Source organism: Nansenia antarctica (genome assembly GCF_963989245.1).
Source record: "Nansenia antarctica genome assembly, chromosome: 14".
Lineage (NCBI taxonomy): Eukaryota > Metazoa > Chordata > Actinopteri > Argentiniformes > Microstomatidae > Nansenia > Nansenia antarctica.
Window position 1 is genome coordinate 29,449,901 of NC_137684.1, and position 17,947 is coordinate 29,467,847.

At 45.2% G+C, this 17,947-nt stretch overlaps 1 protein-coding gene across 1 annotated transcript in view; it reads right to left on the minus strand.

The window, feature by feature from the left end:
• Positions 1–15,029: 15,029 nt before the first annotated feature.
• The window catches only part of apip (APAF1 interacting protein), a 5,816-nt gene continuing 2,898 nt past the window's right edge, over positions 15,030–17,947 (minus strand). Inside the window, exons 5-7 of the mRNA XM_080545319.1 lie at positions 17,512–17,647; positions 16,669–16,836; positions 15,030–15,411 (exon numbers count right to left, since the gene is read on the minus strand). Of these exons, the coding sequence (XP_080401445.1) occupies positions 15,312–15,411; positions 16,669–16,836; positions 17,512–17,647 (404 nt within the window). The 3' untranslated portion in view covers positions 15,030–15,311. The remainder of the gene's footprint in view (positions 15,412–16,668; positions 16,837–17,511; positions 17,648–17,947) is intronic.

Below are 17,947 nucleotides of genomic sequence, written 5' to 3' on the forward strand. Positions count from 1 at the left end.
TTTCGAGTGTCAAGACGGTATTTTGTTTTTCATGCCTGGCCTGTCTTTACAATGAGAAATGAAAGAATAACATCACTTACTGATACATCAGTCATCCGGTATGTGTGGAGAGAGCATTTGTGCGTGTGCGTGTGTGTTTGTGTGTGTGTGTGTGTGTGTGTGTGTGTGTGTGTGTGTGTGTTTGAATGTCATAATGTTTATTTATAACGCCATTTGGCCTGTCACGATGCTTTTACTGAACCTAAAAAATCATAAACACATTTACCTTATAATCAATACCTCCAAAAATATGGCACAGCAATGAGTGTTCCCTTTTCCTCTGGAGATCTGAAAGCCAAACGCTTCTCCACGACTTGATCATAATTCACTGGTTGAAAGGCGCCGCTGAGCCTTTTTGGCTGTCACGCGTCTCACCGCTGATTTATAAGGCCGAGCCAATTAACATTTCCTGCATTGCTTATCATTTGATCCATCCATGCATGATTACTAATAACGTGTGTTTAGCAAGGGACTGCTAATGGTATGGTTGGTTTAATCACAGGATTTCTAAGAATTGAGAACTGAGTAAATAAAAGTGGACAGTGGACTCATGCTCATTCACAATCAACCTGTTTTCCATCAAATTAGATTAAATTAAAATGTATTTGAAATGTTTTGGGGGGGGCAAATCCCCCAGACAACTTTAGTATGGTTCTACTCACTCTGAAGCATAAACACACATTTAGTGGCGCAAACGTGTGCTGCTTAGTAAGTTATTGTAAAAGGGGCGGCTGTGGCGCAGGAGGTAGAGTCGCCGCCTAATGATCACAAGGTTGATCCCAGTGAGTGGGCCAGCGCCTTGCATGGCAGCTTGCCGCCATTGGTGTGTGAATGTGTGTGTAAATGGGTGAATGAGAGGCTGTTGTAAAGCGCTTTGGAGCAGCTTTGGAGCAGCAAAAAAGGCGCTATATAAGTGCAGTCCATTTACCATTTAAAAGCCTTGATAGCAGGGGTACCCAACTACTTTTCATAGCGGGCCACTTTTAAAATGAACTGGGAAACTGTGGGTCACCTCAACCTCCAGTCCGAGGGGGGGGGGGGGTCCTATTCAGAAAACACTCTGAGCTCGAGCCCCGGATGCTCAGGCCTAAGGACGTCACTGGCCCCTTTAAGATAGATAGATAGATAGACTTTATTTGTCATTGCTACAGTACAGGTACCAAACAACGAAATTTAGGAGGGGAGGCTCCCCTGGTGTTTAGGAAAGGAAAAAGAAACACATTTTAGAAAAAGCATAGATGCATAAAATCACAAGAAGGTAAGGAGCTGGTTTACATCAATAGAGGCTATGTACACAATCCACTGTACTATACTGCACAGATAGTCAACTATGGGTTGTCATATTTCACAAGAAAGTATTTTTTCACATTATTTTAAAGTGTCACAGTTTGCAGGCTTGAAAATGTACATGTTTGTGCCTCAGCACTAGCTGCCATACAATCCGTCCGGACTGTCCTGGGCCCAGAACTTAGGCCTTTTCTGTGTTCAGGGCCTTGACGGCCCTGTGGTAGAAGCTGTCCTTCAGTCTGTTTGTCTTAGCGGCTGGGGTCCTGTACCTCCTGTTCGAGGGCAGCTTGACAAAGTGTTCGTGCCCAGGGTGGGTCGGGTCCTTGGAGATCTTGGAGGCCCTCCTGAGACAGCGTGTTTTGTACAGCTCCTCCAGAGAGGGGAGGGGGGCGCCGGTGATCCTCTGTGCTGTTCTCACGACTCTCTGTAGATCGCTTCTCTCCGCTGCCGTGCAGCTGTGGTACCAGTTGGAGATGCCGAAGGTGAGGATGCTCTCCACTGCGCCGTGGTAGAAGGCCACCAGCATCTCCTTCTTGCTGTGTTGTTTCTTGAGGCATCTCAGGGTGTATAGCCGCTGTTGTGCCCTCTTGATGGTGCCTTTAGTGTTGTCCTTCCAGGCCAGGTCATCCCGCATGTTGTGTCCCAGGAATCGGAGGTTTGAGACTATCTCCACGCTCTCTCCGTCGATGAGCAGGGGCAGGATCTCTGACTTTTTCCTCCTGAAGTCTACGATGAATTCCTGGGTCTTTGACTTGTTTAGCAGCAGGTTGTTAACCTTGCACAGCTTGCTCAATTGCTCTACCTCATCCCTGTACGCCCATTAACAGTGGGAAACAGCTGTTTCAACACAACACCTACTCTAGAAAGTCATGTTTGTTTCAATTGGTTTGTTTTGGTGTAAATACATTGCAGGTAGCCCATTATAATTTGCTGCATGCTAAACAAGATGATGACTAATATTTTCCTCTGATTATAATCTAAACAGATATTTTCCATCTATTTTTCGGTATATTAGGCTACTAGTCTGACTTTCACTTAGAAATAAATTATTTCTAATAGACTCAGTGGGAGAAATGACAGCGCCGGGCGACACAAAACGCAAATGGATTTTCCTCAGACAACTTTAAGTGGGTTGACATTTAGCCAAAAATGATGAAACCACCTGTGGTTATCAGCCCGCCCCCCCACAATTTCTCACATTCTTTGGTTATTATTGTGGGGCGGCTGGGGCGCAGGAGGTAGAGCCGGCGTCTAATGATTGCAAGGTCCACAAGCAGGAGGTAGAGCCGGCGTCTAATGATCGCGAATTTCTGCAGATTGGCGGTTCGATCCCTGGCTGGTCACATGTCAAGGTGTCCTTGGGCAAGACACTAAACCGACAAATTTCTCCCAATGAGCGGGCTTTTCTTTGCTAATATACTCACAAGACACCTTGACATAGCCTGAGGACGCAGCAGCAGTGCCTATCAAGTTTCAATCGTTTATAGACAAATGTTGAATTGCCTAATGTTTAATTCAATGCTGGTACAGTGAAAGAAGACCTACCCCAAGAAGTTTGTTTCTACTCCCCAAAGTTAGTGGCCAATGAGGTATGCAAGGGGCATTGCGTCAGATTTAGAGTGATTAATCTTGTACCCTGAGAATTGGCCAAAAGATCTAATTATCTCAACTACTCTCCCAATAGAAACCTCAGGGCTGCTGAGATAAAGCAAGATATCGTCCGCGTAAAGCGAGATCTTGTTCTGCACAGGACCCGCCTCTATGCCTGCCACTAATGAATCACCCCTAATGGCCTCCGCCAAGTGCAAAAAGAAGGGGTGAGATCAGACAACCCTGTCTGGAGCCACGGCCCCACCATGAACGTAGCAGACTTCAAGCCATTCGTAATCACTGAGGCACGAGAGGCAGCATTTAGAAGAGATATCCATGTAATAAAGTTGTCTCCTAGATTACATTTTGAAAGGACACCCAGCAGGTAAGGCCACTCAATCCTATCAAAGGCCTTCTCCGCATTAAGGGAAATCACTAGAGATTTGGCCTTCATACTGTATGAGGTTGAGGAGTCTCCTCACATTATTGCATGAATTACGACCAAAAAAACTGTTTGATCTACTGAAACAATATCTGGGAGGATACCTTCAAGCCTTCTGGTCAGTATTTTAGCAAGTCGTTTTTGGGTCCACGTCCAGCAAAGCAATTCCCCTGTAGGAGGCGCAATCACCTGCGGGCTTGCCCTTTATTAAGATTAGTGAAATGTTAGATAAATGCTAAAACGAATGCTAATGTTAATGCTAACTGATGCTAATGCTAGTGTTAATGCTAATACTAATGCTAATGCTGATGCTAACCCTAACCCTAATAATAACAGCGCCAGGGGACTAAACTTTTCATGGACTTTCTGGTCTAGAGACACAGAGAGACTCCCTGGTTTAATCACATCTCACACCTACTGCTGCCATCTCCTAATCTGGTATTCTAATCTCAGTACATGTACTCTGTGGTGTGTGTGTGTGTGTGTGTGTGTGTGTGTGTGTGTGTGTGTGACATCAGAGCCGAGTGTAAGCTGCCTATACAAACAGACAGGGGTTTTCAGAACATTCATATTTGTTTTACAAATGAAAGCGAATGAAAGAAGTGATGCTTTTAACCTTTGGGGCTGATGCATAACATTGTACTGCAGAGACGGTAGTAGTGGGAAGTTAAGCGTTGCCGAGGACAACCGGAGGAGACTATTCTGGGATGCTGCCAGGCAACAAGCCCGGGGTGACTAATCGGGAGGATCTGGAGTTTTCCCGGCGGGTTTTGGGCCTGTTTTTTTTCTGGTCATAGTGCCGGGTAGACCCCCAGATTCAAAAAAGAGAAGGACAATGTAGAGGCAGGGATGTAGGCCTATGCTGATACATTGTCACTAGTGGTAATGGGTGTGTCGGTGGTGGGTGTGTTCATGGTGTGGGTGTGTCCACTGCAGGTGAATGGGTGGCTAATTATCACCTGTGCCAATATAGTATTGTCAAGCTTGTGTTTGCCAGAGAGAAAGGGTAGGGCAGGGTGCCTTTACTTCTGCTGACCGCTTTGTTGTGATATCCGATGTGTAACGCCATCTGCACGAGTAGCATGTTCATCTTATAATAAAACACCATCATTGGTATCATGGACTCCTGCATCTTCTAGGATTATAACTAAGCGCGTCGGACAGATTCACCTGCACAAACCCTTGCGGCTACATTTGTTAGTTTGATGGTCGCAACAGACAACTGTAGAGCAGAGGATCGATCAGCAGACCCTGGAAAGTTTTATAGAATTGGGGATTCAGACCATCATGTCCTGGGGCCTTGTTATCCTGTCGATCATTAATAGCCTTTATGATTTCCTCACAAGCGATAGGCCCATTCAGCAGTTCTCTCTGTGTAGCTGAGGCTTGAGGGAGATTAATAGATGAAAAGTATGCATCCTTTGCCTTTTTCTTTAGATTCGCTGAAAATGACACGATGAAGCCACAGATGGCAGCCGTCGCGGTCTCCTAGGAGACTAGGAGATACATCTGGGGTATTATTCTCAGTGATAAAATATTCAAACTGTTCGGTAAAGATAAAGTCTAAAATTAGGGTTCTTAAGAAGGTGATTAGCAAACCGCCATTGTCCCCTGGGACGTTCTACTTTACTAGACATGATCAAAAACACAGGAGAGTGATGATCAGTTTTAATAATATTGCCTATCGAGGCAGGAAATCACTGTATGGAGGGCATACTCAGTCAATTCTAGAGGATGCTTTGTGGACCTTTGAATGAAATGTATACTGTCTATCAGTGGGGTGAAGAGTTGTCCATGTGTCAACACAATGTATATCCCTGCAACAGCCAGATAGAGATTGACTTGGACTTGATGTCCTAGGTTGGGACTGTGCTGTTTTATAAGATTTATTCAAACGTGGGTTTAGGCAGCGGTTGAAGTCACCAGACACCACAGAGGACTCAACAACCCAGTCTGAGGAAAACAGGGAAAATACTTTGGTGTAAAAGTCAGGGGAGCGAATAGGAGAGGCATAAATATTTAAAAAGGAGACAGCATCCCCGTAGTGTCCCCCTGATCATAACATACCTGCCTGCCGTGTCAGCTACGACTTCCACCTCTGTCAGGGGCAAGGACTTGTGCACTAGAATGGCCACCCCCTACTCCTAGTGGTAAAATAGTAGACCTGGCCTACCCCATTCTCTTTTTAATTTAGAATGCTCATTATCATCTAGATGAGTCTCATGGATCAGTGCTATCTGTACCTTTTCCTTTTTTAATTTAGTTAAGAATAGGGCCCTGAATCCCATGTACTTTCCAAGAACACAGCTTAATTGTTGTGCTATCAGCCACGCTTCCAAATGGTGTAAGTAAGTAATAAGTCTGTCTACACAAAGACTCTGTATAACAAAACCTTCTGACAAAAACATATGACACAAAAAACATAAATATGTAGCCTACCTGGAAAACAGCAAAAACAGGATTAGCAACGAATTACGTGGCCGTTAGACAGTAAAAGCACTTTTATCAAAAATGGTCCCAAAGCCGACTCAAATCCACAACGGTGGGATTGGTCTTGGTTATACATCCTCCATCGTATCTCCTAGCAAAGCATTCTTCTTTGCTTGTATTATACAGTCGCTATGAAAATAACATATTTTAATCTGACGAATAGTATTATACAAATAGCTTGTTTGGTTAAACTCCATCTCTGACTTCAAACTATCTGATTATGTTTTGATGTTGTGTGTGCTGTCCTGACGATTCTGCAGTAAGATCATAATTGGATTTATCATGTAGAACCCCATGCAGGAGGAATATACAATACATCATCCCGGTTTCATGTTCATGTCCCGATCTCCTCAAATACATGTATGTCTAATTGCACATATAAGTCAAAGCCAATGTTGATTCTTTTGAAGATGCTAACTGATTACCATTTCTCAGTGGTGTAGTCTAGTTTTTTCTAGTGGATACTGTGATTTTTCCCGCCCAGCCTCATATCGTTCATTTCGGAACGCCATAAAAATACATCTGCGCTCCCTGTCTAGCGTTATATACAGTATATCTAACATTACATGTTCTAAGGCTGATCTGTGCATGATAGTGCTGGATTTTGACATATTTCATGTCGCATCTCCCCCGGTTGATGGTATATGACGCTATAGTCAGTCCCAATGGTCCAGAAGTCAAGTGCTTCGTAACACAGACGGCGTGAATTTTATGAATGAAAGTGAAAGTTCTGTCACAAAACGCTGTTACGTATCCTCACACATTTTTAAGTGGGTGTATGGAAATCCTTGGCCTTTCCTAGTGGGTATACGGCGTAGTCCTGCGTATCACGTAGACTACACCACTGCCATTTCTGAACACACTCTAGAACCTCTGCTAAGCTATGTTTCTCCCAAAGCATCTGCACACACTTGAATAACACATCACTGCAGTGATCTCAGAGGATTATTCTCCCACCCAGCGCATCATTCTGTTCTTACAAAATTAGTTCATTTCAAGTAACCCATCCTGCATACTGTAACTGCTCTGATGTTATTTTGTATGCTTTCAATTTTCAACAGCAATCTCAAGGAGATCTTAATCTTTGCTTATGAAAAGGGAGCGTTTGGGGTTTATGTTTATTTTGGGTCTTTGATAGTTCCAGCTTTGATAACTCCTTTTGAGAGTGCAGACTCTGAATCTACATCAATATAAAGCCCTCCATACATCCCTTTGTGGTTGTCAGATGAGGCGAATGTGCAATCCAACTTGATCTTCTCCTGCTGTGCCCTACCCAACGCATGTCGACTAACATTAGATCCCGAAACAGAGGTATATACCATCTTATTTCGCTATTCCTTTGTTATTATACGTGGTCAACATGGTATAGTATCATCCTTGCAACCAGAGCTATCCCTTTTTCAAACCAGATATAATCAGCATCCTCAAGAGAATTAGCTCAGCAAAGAAAGAAAGAAAGAAAGAAAGAGAGGATATTCTGGCTTTCTGAGGTAGCCTGTGGAGTATTTGACTGTGTTATGCACACAAGCCTATTGTCAGAGCACACAACAGACGAAGCGATGGAGGGAGGGCGGCGGAGGGAGGGAGCTCGTTAGAAGAAGAAGGAGAACTCTGCTCTCATGTCGGGTGAAAAGCGAGGAGCATGCGGGACACCGTTACACACTGCGGCGGGAATCCACAGGTGTGGATCTGTGTGATGGCGCTGGAAGCTGGCCTGGGGTTTCAGTAGGAAAACACTGTTGGCAGTAGCAGTGGGAAACCATTTGGCGCAACACAAGGTCACAGTTGGTGAGGGGGGGGGTTTGCGAGGACTCACTGTGTGTTTGATTGACACCCATTACTGTAGGCCGTGTGCTGGTGATGTGTATCATGTTCCATTCATCAACTTTAATCGGGTTGAGATAACATGACGTTTTTCAACGCTAACGGACAACAAAACCGTTCTGTTATGTGAGCAAACTAGCACTCAGTACCACTCAGTACCACGGTCCTCTTTGTTAGTGAAATGCCAGAGTGTTTAAAGCAGATTAACTCTAAATTAGTCATGATATCCTGAAAGACACACTGTCACTAGTACTCTAGATGGAGAAGCTGTGAGACAGACTCAAGTCACTCTAGTTCACACCCCTAAAAAAAGAGAACAAAATTCAGATGTTTTCATATCAACTCAAAAGTGGTCTAATGTCACGAGTGACATGCTGCAGGATCTGTTGATATACAATGTTATGCATCAGCCCCAAAGGTTAAAAGCATCACTTCTTTCATTCGCTTTCATTTGTAAAACAAATATGAATGTTCTGAAAACCCCTGTCTGTTTGTATAGGCAGCTTACACTCGGCTCTGATGCGCACACACACCCCACCAGACATGCCACCAGTGGTAACTACACAATTCCAAAAACCAAAACAAATTCTAAACAGCGTGCAGGGCTGTATTAGAGCTTTGGTTTAATGGAACGCCCTACCAGGTCATATCTCTAAAACCCAGAATAAAATCAGTTTAATAAAACAAGTGAAGCAACACATCATACGCATTAGATCCTATCTGAGCATTTTAAATCTGTTTGTTATTGATTGTCGTTTGTGGATGTTTCTCCTTTCTTTCTTGCTGTCTTCGTTAACTGTTTTGTGATGCTCACTAAAAACTAAGGCTGTGAGCATTGCTGACTTTAATTTTTTTTATTACGTATGTTGATGTTTTTATTCTTTGTTATATGTTGTGATGATTTCTTGTATATGTTTTTGTGTGGACCCCAGGAAGAGAAGATGATGCTTTGCATCAGCTGATGGAGATCCTAATAAACGGTAAATGGACTGCACTTATATAGCGCCTTTATATAGCGCCTCCAAAGCCATTTACAACGGCCTCTCATTCACCCATTCACACACCAATGGCGGCAAGCTATCGCAAGGCGCCGGCCCGCTCACTGGGAGCAATTTGGGGTTCAGTGTCTTGCCCAAGGACACTTCAACATGTGGCCAGCTGGGGCTCGAACCGCCGATCTGCTGACCTTGCGATCATTAGACGCCGGCTCTACCTCCTGCGCCACAGCCGCCCCAAATCAAACCAATGAATAAATCCGGCATAGGATCAGAAAAGAAGATGGTGCTTATCTTTCCCATTTGTTTCGGGGTATCCAGTAGCTGGAGCTATAAACCAGATGGTGTGGGACATGGACACATCTATACAACAGCCTTTTAAAGCAAGATGAACAAATGAGTTTGGTTACCAGACATTGGAAGAAGAGCTAATTGTAACATATGGAATGTTGAGTTAGGAATGTTATCAAACAAGTGATACCATTCCAAATTCTATTCCATATACCGTGCCAACCAATAAGCATTGGAAAAAGGAAGCACTGTTGTCTTCAACAACAAAAACATTGAATTGAGAATCTATACTCCTTTAGTAATTGTTTGATTTCTAATCCAAACTGTTGGCGTACAGAGCTAAAAGACAAGAAAATTCTTCCTCTTTCCAATACTTATCACTGGCACAGCACCAGAATATCTGAAAGGCCTTCTGCTAGCATATCAGCCCTATAGAGCTCTCAGGTCTTCTGCTAGCATATCAGCCCAATAGAGCTCTCAGGTCTTCTGCTAGCATATCAGCCCAATAGAGCTCTAAGGTCTTCTGCTAGCATATCAGCCCAATAGAGCTCTCAGGTCTTCTGCTAGCATATCAGCCCAATAGAGCTCTCAGGTCTTCTGACGCTGGTTTTCTCTGTGTACCACATGTACAAAAGAAGAGATCTGGTGAGGCTGCATTCTCATTCTTTATGCACCCAGATTGTGGAATGCACTGCCAGTTTACCTTAGGGATGCAACCTCAGCAAATATGTTCAAGTCAAGACTAAAAACCCATCTTTTTAATATTGCCTTTAAATTACTATATCATTAAATTAAGATTATATAATGATTATAGCACTTAGCCGAAAGCTACCATCGAACGGCCCATAAATCGAAAGCTACCATTGAACGGCCCATAAATCAGGGACAGCGGCCCATTGGTCAATTTTCTATACAGACACTGGGCTGGCCCAATCAACAGAGAGAAGGGGGGGGGGTCAGGGGTCACGCACGCACGCAGCACCAGACCTCCGTCTCAGTTTCGCGGTAGTTTTGGGCCGAGCCGGCCGGCAAAATAAATTTAGTTAGCCTGGATAGTTACTAGATAGATACTAAGAGAGATGGAGCGCAAAAGCACACTAAAACGGAAGGGAGGCTGGGAAAAACTTAGGGAGAAAAACAAAAAGAAACTCGAGGCAGATGCTGCCAAATGTGTGAACATTAGGGACATGTTTGCTGCACCCTCAAGTTTACCACAGCAGCAACAGCAACAGGTTGAAGAGGAGGCTGGCAGGGAGGAGCGGGAGCAGGGTACAGATACAGAGGATAGAGAGGATACAGAAGAAGCGGGGCCGAGTCAGCCTGTAACCGTTGACCCGGTAAGGAAAATATAGGTAGCTGTGTAGGGGTGTAACGGATCGCCCCCCACGGTTCGGCACGCATGTGTACCGCGGATCACCTGCAAAATGTAACCAAGTAATAATATTACTTAATATTAGTTAATATCCCTTGTAAATCACAATGTAGAGTTGCCATGAAAAGATAGACGCGACAGTTGCGTGCTTTGTTTTACTCTAAAGCGCAATGATAGGTTGATAATGGAAAAAAAAATCTAGAACAACAAGGCTGCGTTCGTAAATTCGCTCTGGAATCTGATCACTGAGTACACTGGTCTACTTGCACTGGTACCATTGCTTACTGTATGTAGTCGTCTTTGTAGTGGTTTGGGGGAATACTACAGTTTGTCATATGACTGTACAGCACAGTATATAAGACGAGTATATAAGGCAAGTATTTTTGTGCTGGTGGGTGTGGTCCGACCGATTGGGATGGGCCTGTCTGGGCCAAAAATGCCAGGGCCTAATTTTTGTCCCAGTCCAGCCCTGTACACAACATGTTTTAGATGAGGCCTGCCTAGGCAAGACAATTCGTGAGCTTAGAATTCTAAGGTTCTATCTCCGTTTAGGGCAGGGGAGGCTGGTTCATTAGGGGCAATTGGACAATGCCCCACCAAAGGGAGAAGAGAGAGATTTTTTTTCTATGACTTCTAGACAGTGTTGCTTCTGAATATCATAGTCCAATCAGCTAGTGTTCTGTGGAGTATATCATAGTCCAATCAGCTAGTGTTCTGTGGAGTATGTTCCAATCAGCTTCAAGTCCCGCCCCTTTCAGGGCAACTTTCTCTCTACTCGAAAGTGCACTAGGCTGTTCTCGTAGACTTGCATGTAAAATCTATTTTGGTAACTTCAGGCCATTCGGTCATTTGTCTATGGGGTTTTGGGACATGCACAAAGAATCGTACGTGCTTACGTCATGTCATACGGCCGGCGTCACGTTCGTTCACCTGCTCCACCATGGCTAGTAATGTTCTGAACAACTCGGTTGAATCTTTAAAAGAAACACCGTTCAGCCGTCGTAGAAACCAGGAGAAATTAACAGTAAAGGAATTAGGACCACCCAGACCAAATTTAATTATAAAGCAAGTTTATACAAAGGCAGGGAAAATTGGAAAATCGTATAACCGAGGATTTACGAGGGGTTGGTACGAGAAGAAAACATGGCTAGCGGGATGTGAAGTAACAAATGCGTTGTTCTGCTTTCCACTACCGGACTTTGTAAACAAATTGAACAAATGGATTAGAAGGAGGCATCTTTTGTTCCCAACTTGATATTGCAACTGGACCTATTACCGAAGTCAAACTTGTGTAAGTAAGTGAATCATCTGTCCTTCAGTCATGATAGGAAAACCAAATCGATGCTGGGAGAAGGAATGGCAGACTGTATTCTGATTGTATCTTCTATGCTCTTTGTATGTTTCTATGCTCTTTGTATGTTTCTATGCTCTTTGTATGTGTCTTGGTGTAGGAGAAACGTAGGACCACGTTGGAAACAAGTGTTTCGGTACACGTTGACGTGTAGAAACTGTAGAGAGAAAATTGTAGAAATTGTAGAGAAAACTGGGGGGGTAGAGGTGATGAAGAGGTCTGTACAGGGGGGGGTAGAGGTGATGAAGAGGTCTGTACAGGGGGGTAGAGGTGATGAAGAGGTCTGTACAGGGGGTAGAGGGGATGACGGGGTCTGTACAGGGGGGTAGAGGTGATGAAGAGGTCTGTACAGGGGGGGTAGAGGGGATGAAGAGGTCTGTACAGGGGGGTAGAGGTGATGAAGAGGTCTGTACAGGGGGGGTAGAGGGGATGGAGAGGTCTGTACAGGGGGGTAGAGAGGATGAAGAGGTCTGTACATGGGGGTAGAGGGGATGAAGAGGTCTGTACAGGGGGGTAGAGGGGATGAAGAGGTCTGTACAGGGGGGGTAGAGGGGATGAAGAGGTCTGTACAGGGGGGTAGAGGGGATGAAGAGGTCTGTACAGGGGATGAAGAGGTCTGTACAGAGGGGTAGAGGGGATGAAGAGGTCTGTACAGAGGGGTAGAGGGGATGAAGAGGTCTGTACAGGGGGGTAAAGGGGATGAAGAGGTCTGTACAGGGGGGTAGAGGGTATGAAGAGGTCTGTACAGGGGGGTAGAGGGGATGAAGGTCTGTACAGGGGGGTAGAGGGGATGGAGAGGTCTGTAGAGGAGGGTAGAGGGGATGGAGAGGTCTGTAGAGGAGGGTAGAGGGGATGGAGAGGTCTGTACAGGGGGGGTAGAGGGGATGAAGAGGTCTGTACAGGGGGGTAGAGGGGATGAAGAGGTCTGTAGAGGAGGGTAGAGGGGATGAAGAGGTCTGTAGAGGAGGGTAGAGGGGATGAAGAGGTCTGTACAGGGGGTAGAGGGGATGGAGAGGTCTGTACAGGGGGTAGAGGGGATGGAGAGGTCTGTACAGGGGGGTAGAGGGGATGGAGAGGTCTGTACAGGGGGTAGAGGGGATGGAGAGGTCTGTACAGGGGGTAGAGGGGATGGAGAGGTCTGTAGAGGTGGGTAGAGGGGATGGAGAGGTCTGTAGAGGTGGGTAGAGGGGATGGAGAGGTCTGTAGAGGTGGGTAGAGGGGATGAAGAGGTCTGTAGAGGTGGGTAGAGGGGATGAAGAGGTCTGTACAGGGGGGTAGAGGGGATGAAGAGGTCTGTACAGGGGGGTAGAGGGGATGGCGAGGTCTGTACAGGGGGGTAGAGCTATTCTCATGCTAAAATTGACTGTAAATCCAGATTTTAAAGTTGATATTCTTCCCCGTGGAGCATGCCCCCATAACCTGTGCCCCACCCAAACATTTTAGCACCAGCCGCCACTGGTTTAGGGTAGTTCAGAGATATCGACTGTCAAAGTTTTTGCATTCCATTATGTTTTGTGAGATGGAACCTTTGTATTTTATGAATTACTAACTCAAAAATGTCAACATTTTAAAAATAACACCACACAGGCATTAATAAACACCTAATGGATCAGATTATGTACAAAACTCAATTTTGACAAAGATGGAGATAGAACCTTATAACTCTAACGTCACGAATTGTAATCTACATGTTTACATTCAATGTAATGATCAATATATGAATTATTGAAAAAAGTATAAAGGTATTGATCAAAGCAAAGACAACAGATCTGCATTCACAACCCATTAAGACACCAAATATGAACTACCATGACATTCACTTCATTTATTATGTCTAAGTTTGCCCAGAAAGACAATGTCAGTTGTTGACCTTACTGTCAGCCTTAAATATCGAACAACAGATTAGTGAGTATAATTCTTTGACATGCAGCTACATACTTTTCAGATTACATTTATGCAACAGTTATTTGTATATTGTCGTGTTGTCTGATTTCATTATGAATGGTAAATGGTACAGTAAATGGACTGCACTTATATAGCGCCTTTATCCAAAGCGCTTTACAACGGCCTCTCATTCCCCTGTTCACACACACATTCACACACCAATGGCGGCAAGCTACCATGCAAGGCGCCGGCCCGCTCACTGGGAGCAATTTAGGGTTCCGATCTGCCAACCTTGTGATCATTAGACGGCGGCTCTACCTCCTGAACCACAGCAGCCCCACATTATGAGTAACTGCAACAAACAAAGAGCTTCTTTCCGTGGCCAGATCTTCCTTCTAAAAGAGATCATGTTTCTCAAGGGAATTCCTGGTTAAATAAATGGTCAAGCCAGGCAAGAGACTTTTAATGATGCAGAAAGTCCAGTTCCGACCCAAAGCTCTCCAACTGGGGTCCTGGAGGCTGTGCAGCCCTTTGTTTCTGCCCAGCACTAACACACCTGGGGGGGTAAACGGACTGCACTTATATAGCGCCTTTTTTGCTGCTCCAAAGCGCTTTACAACGGCCTCTCATTCACCCATTCACACACACATTCACACACCAATGGCGGCAAGCTGCCATGCAAGGCGCCGGCCGGCCCGCTCACTGGGAGCAATTTTGGGGTTCAGTGTCTTGCCCAAGGACACTTCGACATGTGGCCAGCCGGGGCTCGAACCGGCGATCTGCCAACCTTGCGATCATTAGACGGCGGCTCTACCTCCTGAGACACAGCCGCCCCACCTCAAGTGCAGCTGCTCAGCACTAACACACCTGGGGGGGGGGGGTATTCCATCAAGTCACTAAAGGTAAATCCAGGCTTATTTTGATAAGTCCTGCGAGACTCATCAAATTAAGCCTGGATTTTCCTTTAGTGACGTTGATGGAATACCCCCTTGATTCAACTTAAAGTCCCGAACGCTATTTGTTGGCTAAGCTCAGAGCCGAGCTGGAAGCCTGCACACCACGGAATCGAATTCACACAAACCACAAGTGACAACTGTTCAACGCGACCACTTACACATGAGAAAGTAGTAGTCACAACAGTAGCAGTAGTGACTACACAGCAACACATGGAGCCCAGGGCAGTACTAGTACATACTAGGCAAACGGATTACAGGCATAATAAAAGTCTGACAATCTCCAGAAATCAACCTAAACTCCGACACGATTCCAATTACCTGAAAGGTTTGTCATCTGTGAAGGAATATGATTACAACATTGATTGTCTTTCAAGGAAATGTTGGCCATCAAAATAAGGAATTACAACTGCTCATCCGTGATCAGACTTTGCTGAGGTGCCGGAACTGAAGAGTATCAATAGAGTGCAAAATAACAGCATCCGCTCACTCAATAACAGCATTCGCACACCATAAAACGTCATTTATTGCGAGCTTTTCGGTCATAGACTTTCTTCAGGCATAAAGCAGACAAGTGAACGCAGTGGTATACACAAGGGTACGAACAACATCACTTGACTTAGCCAATGCTACAACAACACCTGTCAAAATGTCACCTAGTGGGCTAGGCATCAAGGGAATTGTAGTCCTAGATTTAGTGGACTACAAAGACATACACAAGTGTTCATGAGACAGGAAGGATGTCGGATATGTTGCCCAAAATATATTTTTCAGAGTGATCACATGACCGCCTTCAGACGATCCCTTTGTCTTCCGTGGGCAGCGCGGCGGGGTCCAGCCCACACTGCTTCATCTGGACCGCGATGTCAAACAGGTAGTCATAACACTCACACCTGGAACAGACACACAAATAACACATCATTTAACATATGGTAAATGGACTGCACTTATATAGCGCCTTTATCCAAAGCGCTTTACAACGGCCTCTCGTTCACCCATTCACACACCAATGGCGGCAAGCTACCATGCAAGGTGCTCACTGGGAGCAATTTGGGGTTCAGTGTCTTGCCTAGGGTTGGGTACCGTTTGGGTTTTATCCGGTACCGGTACCTAACCGATACTTTAAAAACGGTACCGGTACCAAAACGGTACTTAATTCGTTACTTTTGATTTTTAAAAATGACATATATATAATAATAACACGGTCGACAACATTAAACAGCTTTTCACTTTTTTATTGCTGAGGCACAATATATATTAGTTAAATATACACTCAAATTAAAATAAATTAAAATAAAACTCCTGAGCCTTGGGGACTCCATTAAGCTGGGGGTGCCTATCGTTGGTACTGATGTCGAATACGAGTACACACTTGTTCGGCAGCCCCTCAAGGACATCAGAATATTCTTAGAAAAGGGATCTAGTGAAGAGGCCTGCATAGCCCCCAGAACCAAGAAGACCAAGAGTAAATATAACTCTGATGAACTGGAGCCCTCCACCTCGTCAAAATCCAAACTCTGTTCTCAGCTACTACTACTCCCCTCCCCCTCTCTGGTCCATGATGACATGACGATTGATGTTTCAGACACAGTAGTAGGATAAGGACAGTACCCGAATATCAAGAGATCCCCGATCATGTTGTCCACCTCGCAGAGACGCAGCCACACATCCGCACAACGTCATCAACAGACGCGTCGAATCCTGGAGTGCACTGTCCAATCAAAGGCTTGCGTTCGTAAACTCGCTCTGAGAGCGTCGCAGCGCACACTGGGCCCGACGTCATAAGGGGAGCAAGTCATTTGATTGGACAGAAGGCATTCCACGAGTGGTGATCAGAATTCCATCAACATCGCTAAAGGAAAATCCAGACTTTTATTTTATAAAATAAAATGTAATAGAAGTCTTGTGAAACTTTAAGCCCGGGTTTTTTGATGAGTCTTGCAAAATGTAACAAAATAAGCCTGGATTTTCCTTTAGCGACATTGATGGATTATCCCCGTGGAGGCACACACAGAACACACACGTAAACCTCACGTGCGAAAGCGCGTCCAAAGATTTTAATCTGAACATTGACAAATTCAACCCGCCATGGAACAATAGTCAAGTTTGCTGTGAGTGTGGGCCTAAGAGTGAAGTGATGTTATCCTCACATTGTCTTGGCTTTCTCCCAGGATTCCCCCCACACGTAGACACCGTGTCGCCGGACCAGGACAGCGCAGGAGTCTGGGTACTCCTCCATCGCCCGGGCCATGCTCTCCTTCAGGTCCCGCTCCTCTGGGGTGTTCTCAATGATGGGCACCACCAGCACCTCATCATATCTGCGTGCACACGCACACACACACACAGACACAGACACAGACACAGACACAGACACACACACACACACAGACACGCACAGACACGCACAGACACAGACACACACACGCACACACGCACACACACAGACACGCACACACAGATACACACACACACACACACACACACAGACACAGACACAGACACACACGCACACACACAGAAACACACAGTCAAGGTAGAACATGTCTATGGTAATACGGAGGTTAACAAGTTAGTTGTCTTTCCATTTCCATTTATGTATTTATTTCTGAATTGGAATTACTCCAAGTAAACATTCACACGAGCCAAATGCCGGTAGATTCCTGTGTTGCTCCCTTTCACACATAGTCGGCAATTCCCTGGTTGCGCGATCTACTTGAATCATTGCATGCATTCGACTGAAACTGGAGCGGGACGGGCGCGTGGGACTGCCATGTACCATATATATCTGACAGGTAGTCCCTGGAATCTTATCTACTGGGAAGGCTGGTATGTGTGAAAGGGGCTAGAGTCATGCATTCAACTGGATGCAGAACTGGAGCGGGACGGGCGCGTGGGACTGCCATGTACCATATATACAGTATATCTGACAGGTAGCCCCTGGAAATTGCATGGAATCTACTGGGAAGGCTGGTATGTCATTTGCATCTGCACACCTGTAGTTGGTGCCGGAGGTGCCCTTACGAATCCCCTTGATCATCTCCTGATGCGTTATCCGGAACTCCTTGCCAGGAAAGAGCAGCGTTGCCATGACAGCTGCCTTGGAGTGGGTGTGTATAACCGCCTGGGCCGCTGTGGATTAGCATGATGAACAACATTAGCATTAGCCTGTTGACTACTTAAGGTGTTTAGACGCATGTAGGCCAATGTCATCACAGTTGTTCATGCTGTTATACGATTTGAGACAGTTTAAGGCTAGAGATGTCAAGTGTGGACTTGAAATGCAGTTAGTCATGTTGGCTGTGTAGAAGATCCTATGTGGAATCATATACCACCACTCCAACCCTGGTACCCTGAACCAGGGCAAGTCAATTCAATACAAGCTATGAAGATTATTACCAACTATGGTTTCATCAGCATGTTACAATGTAG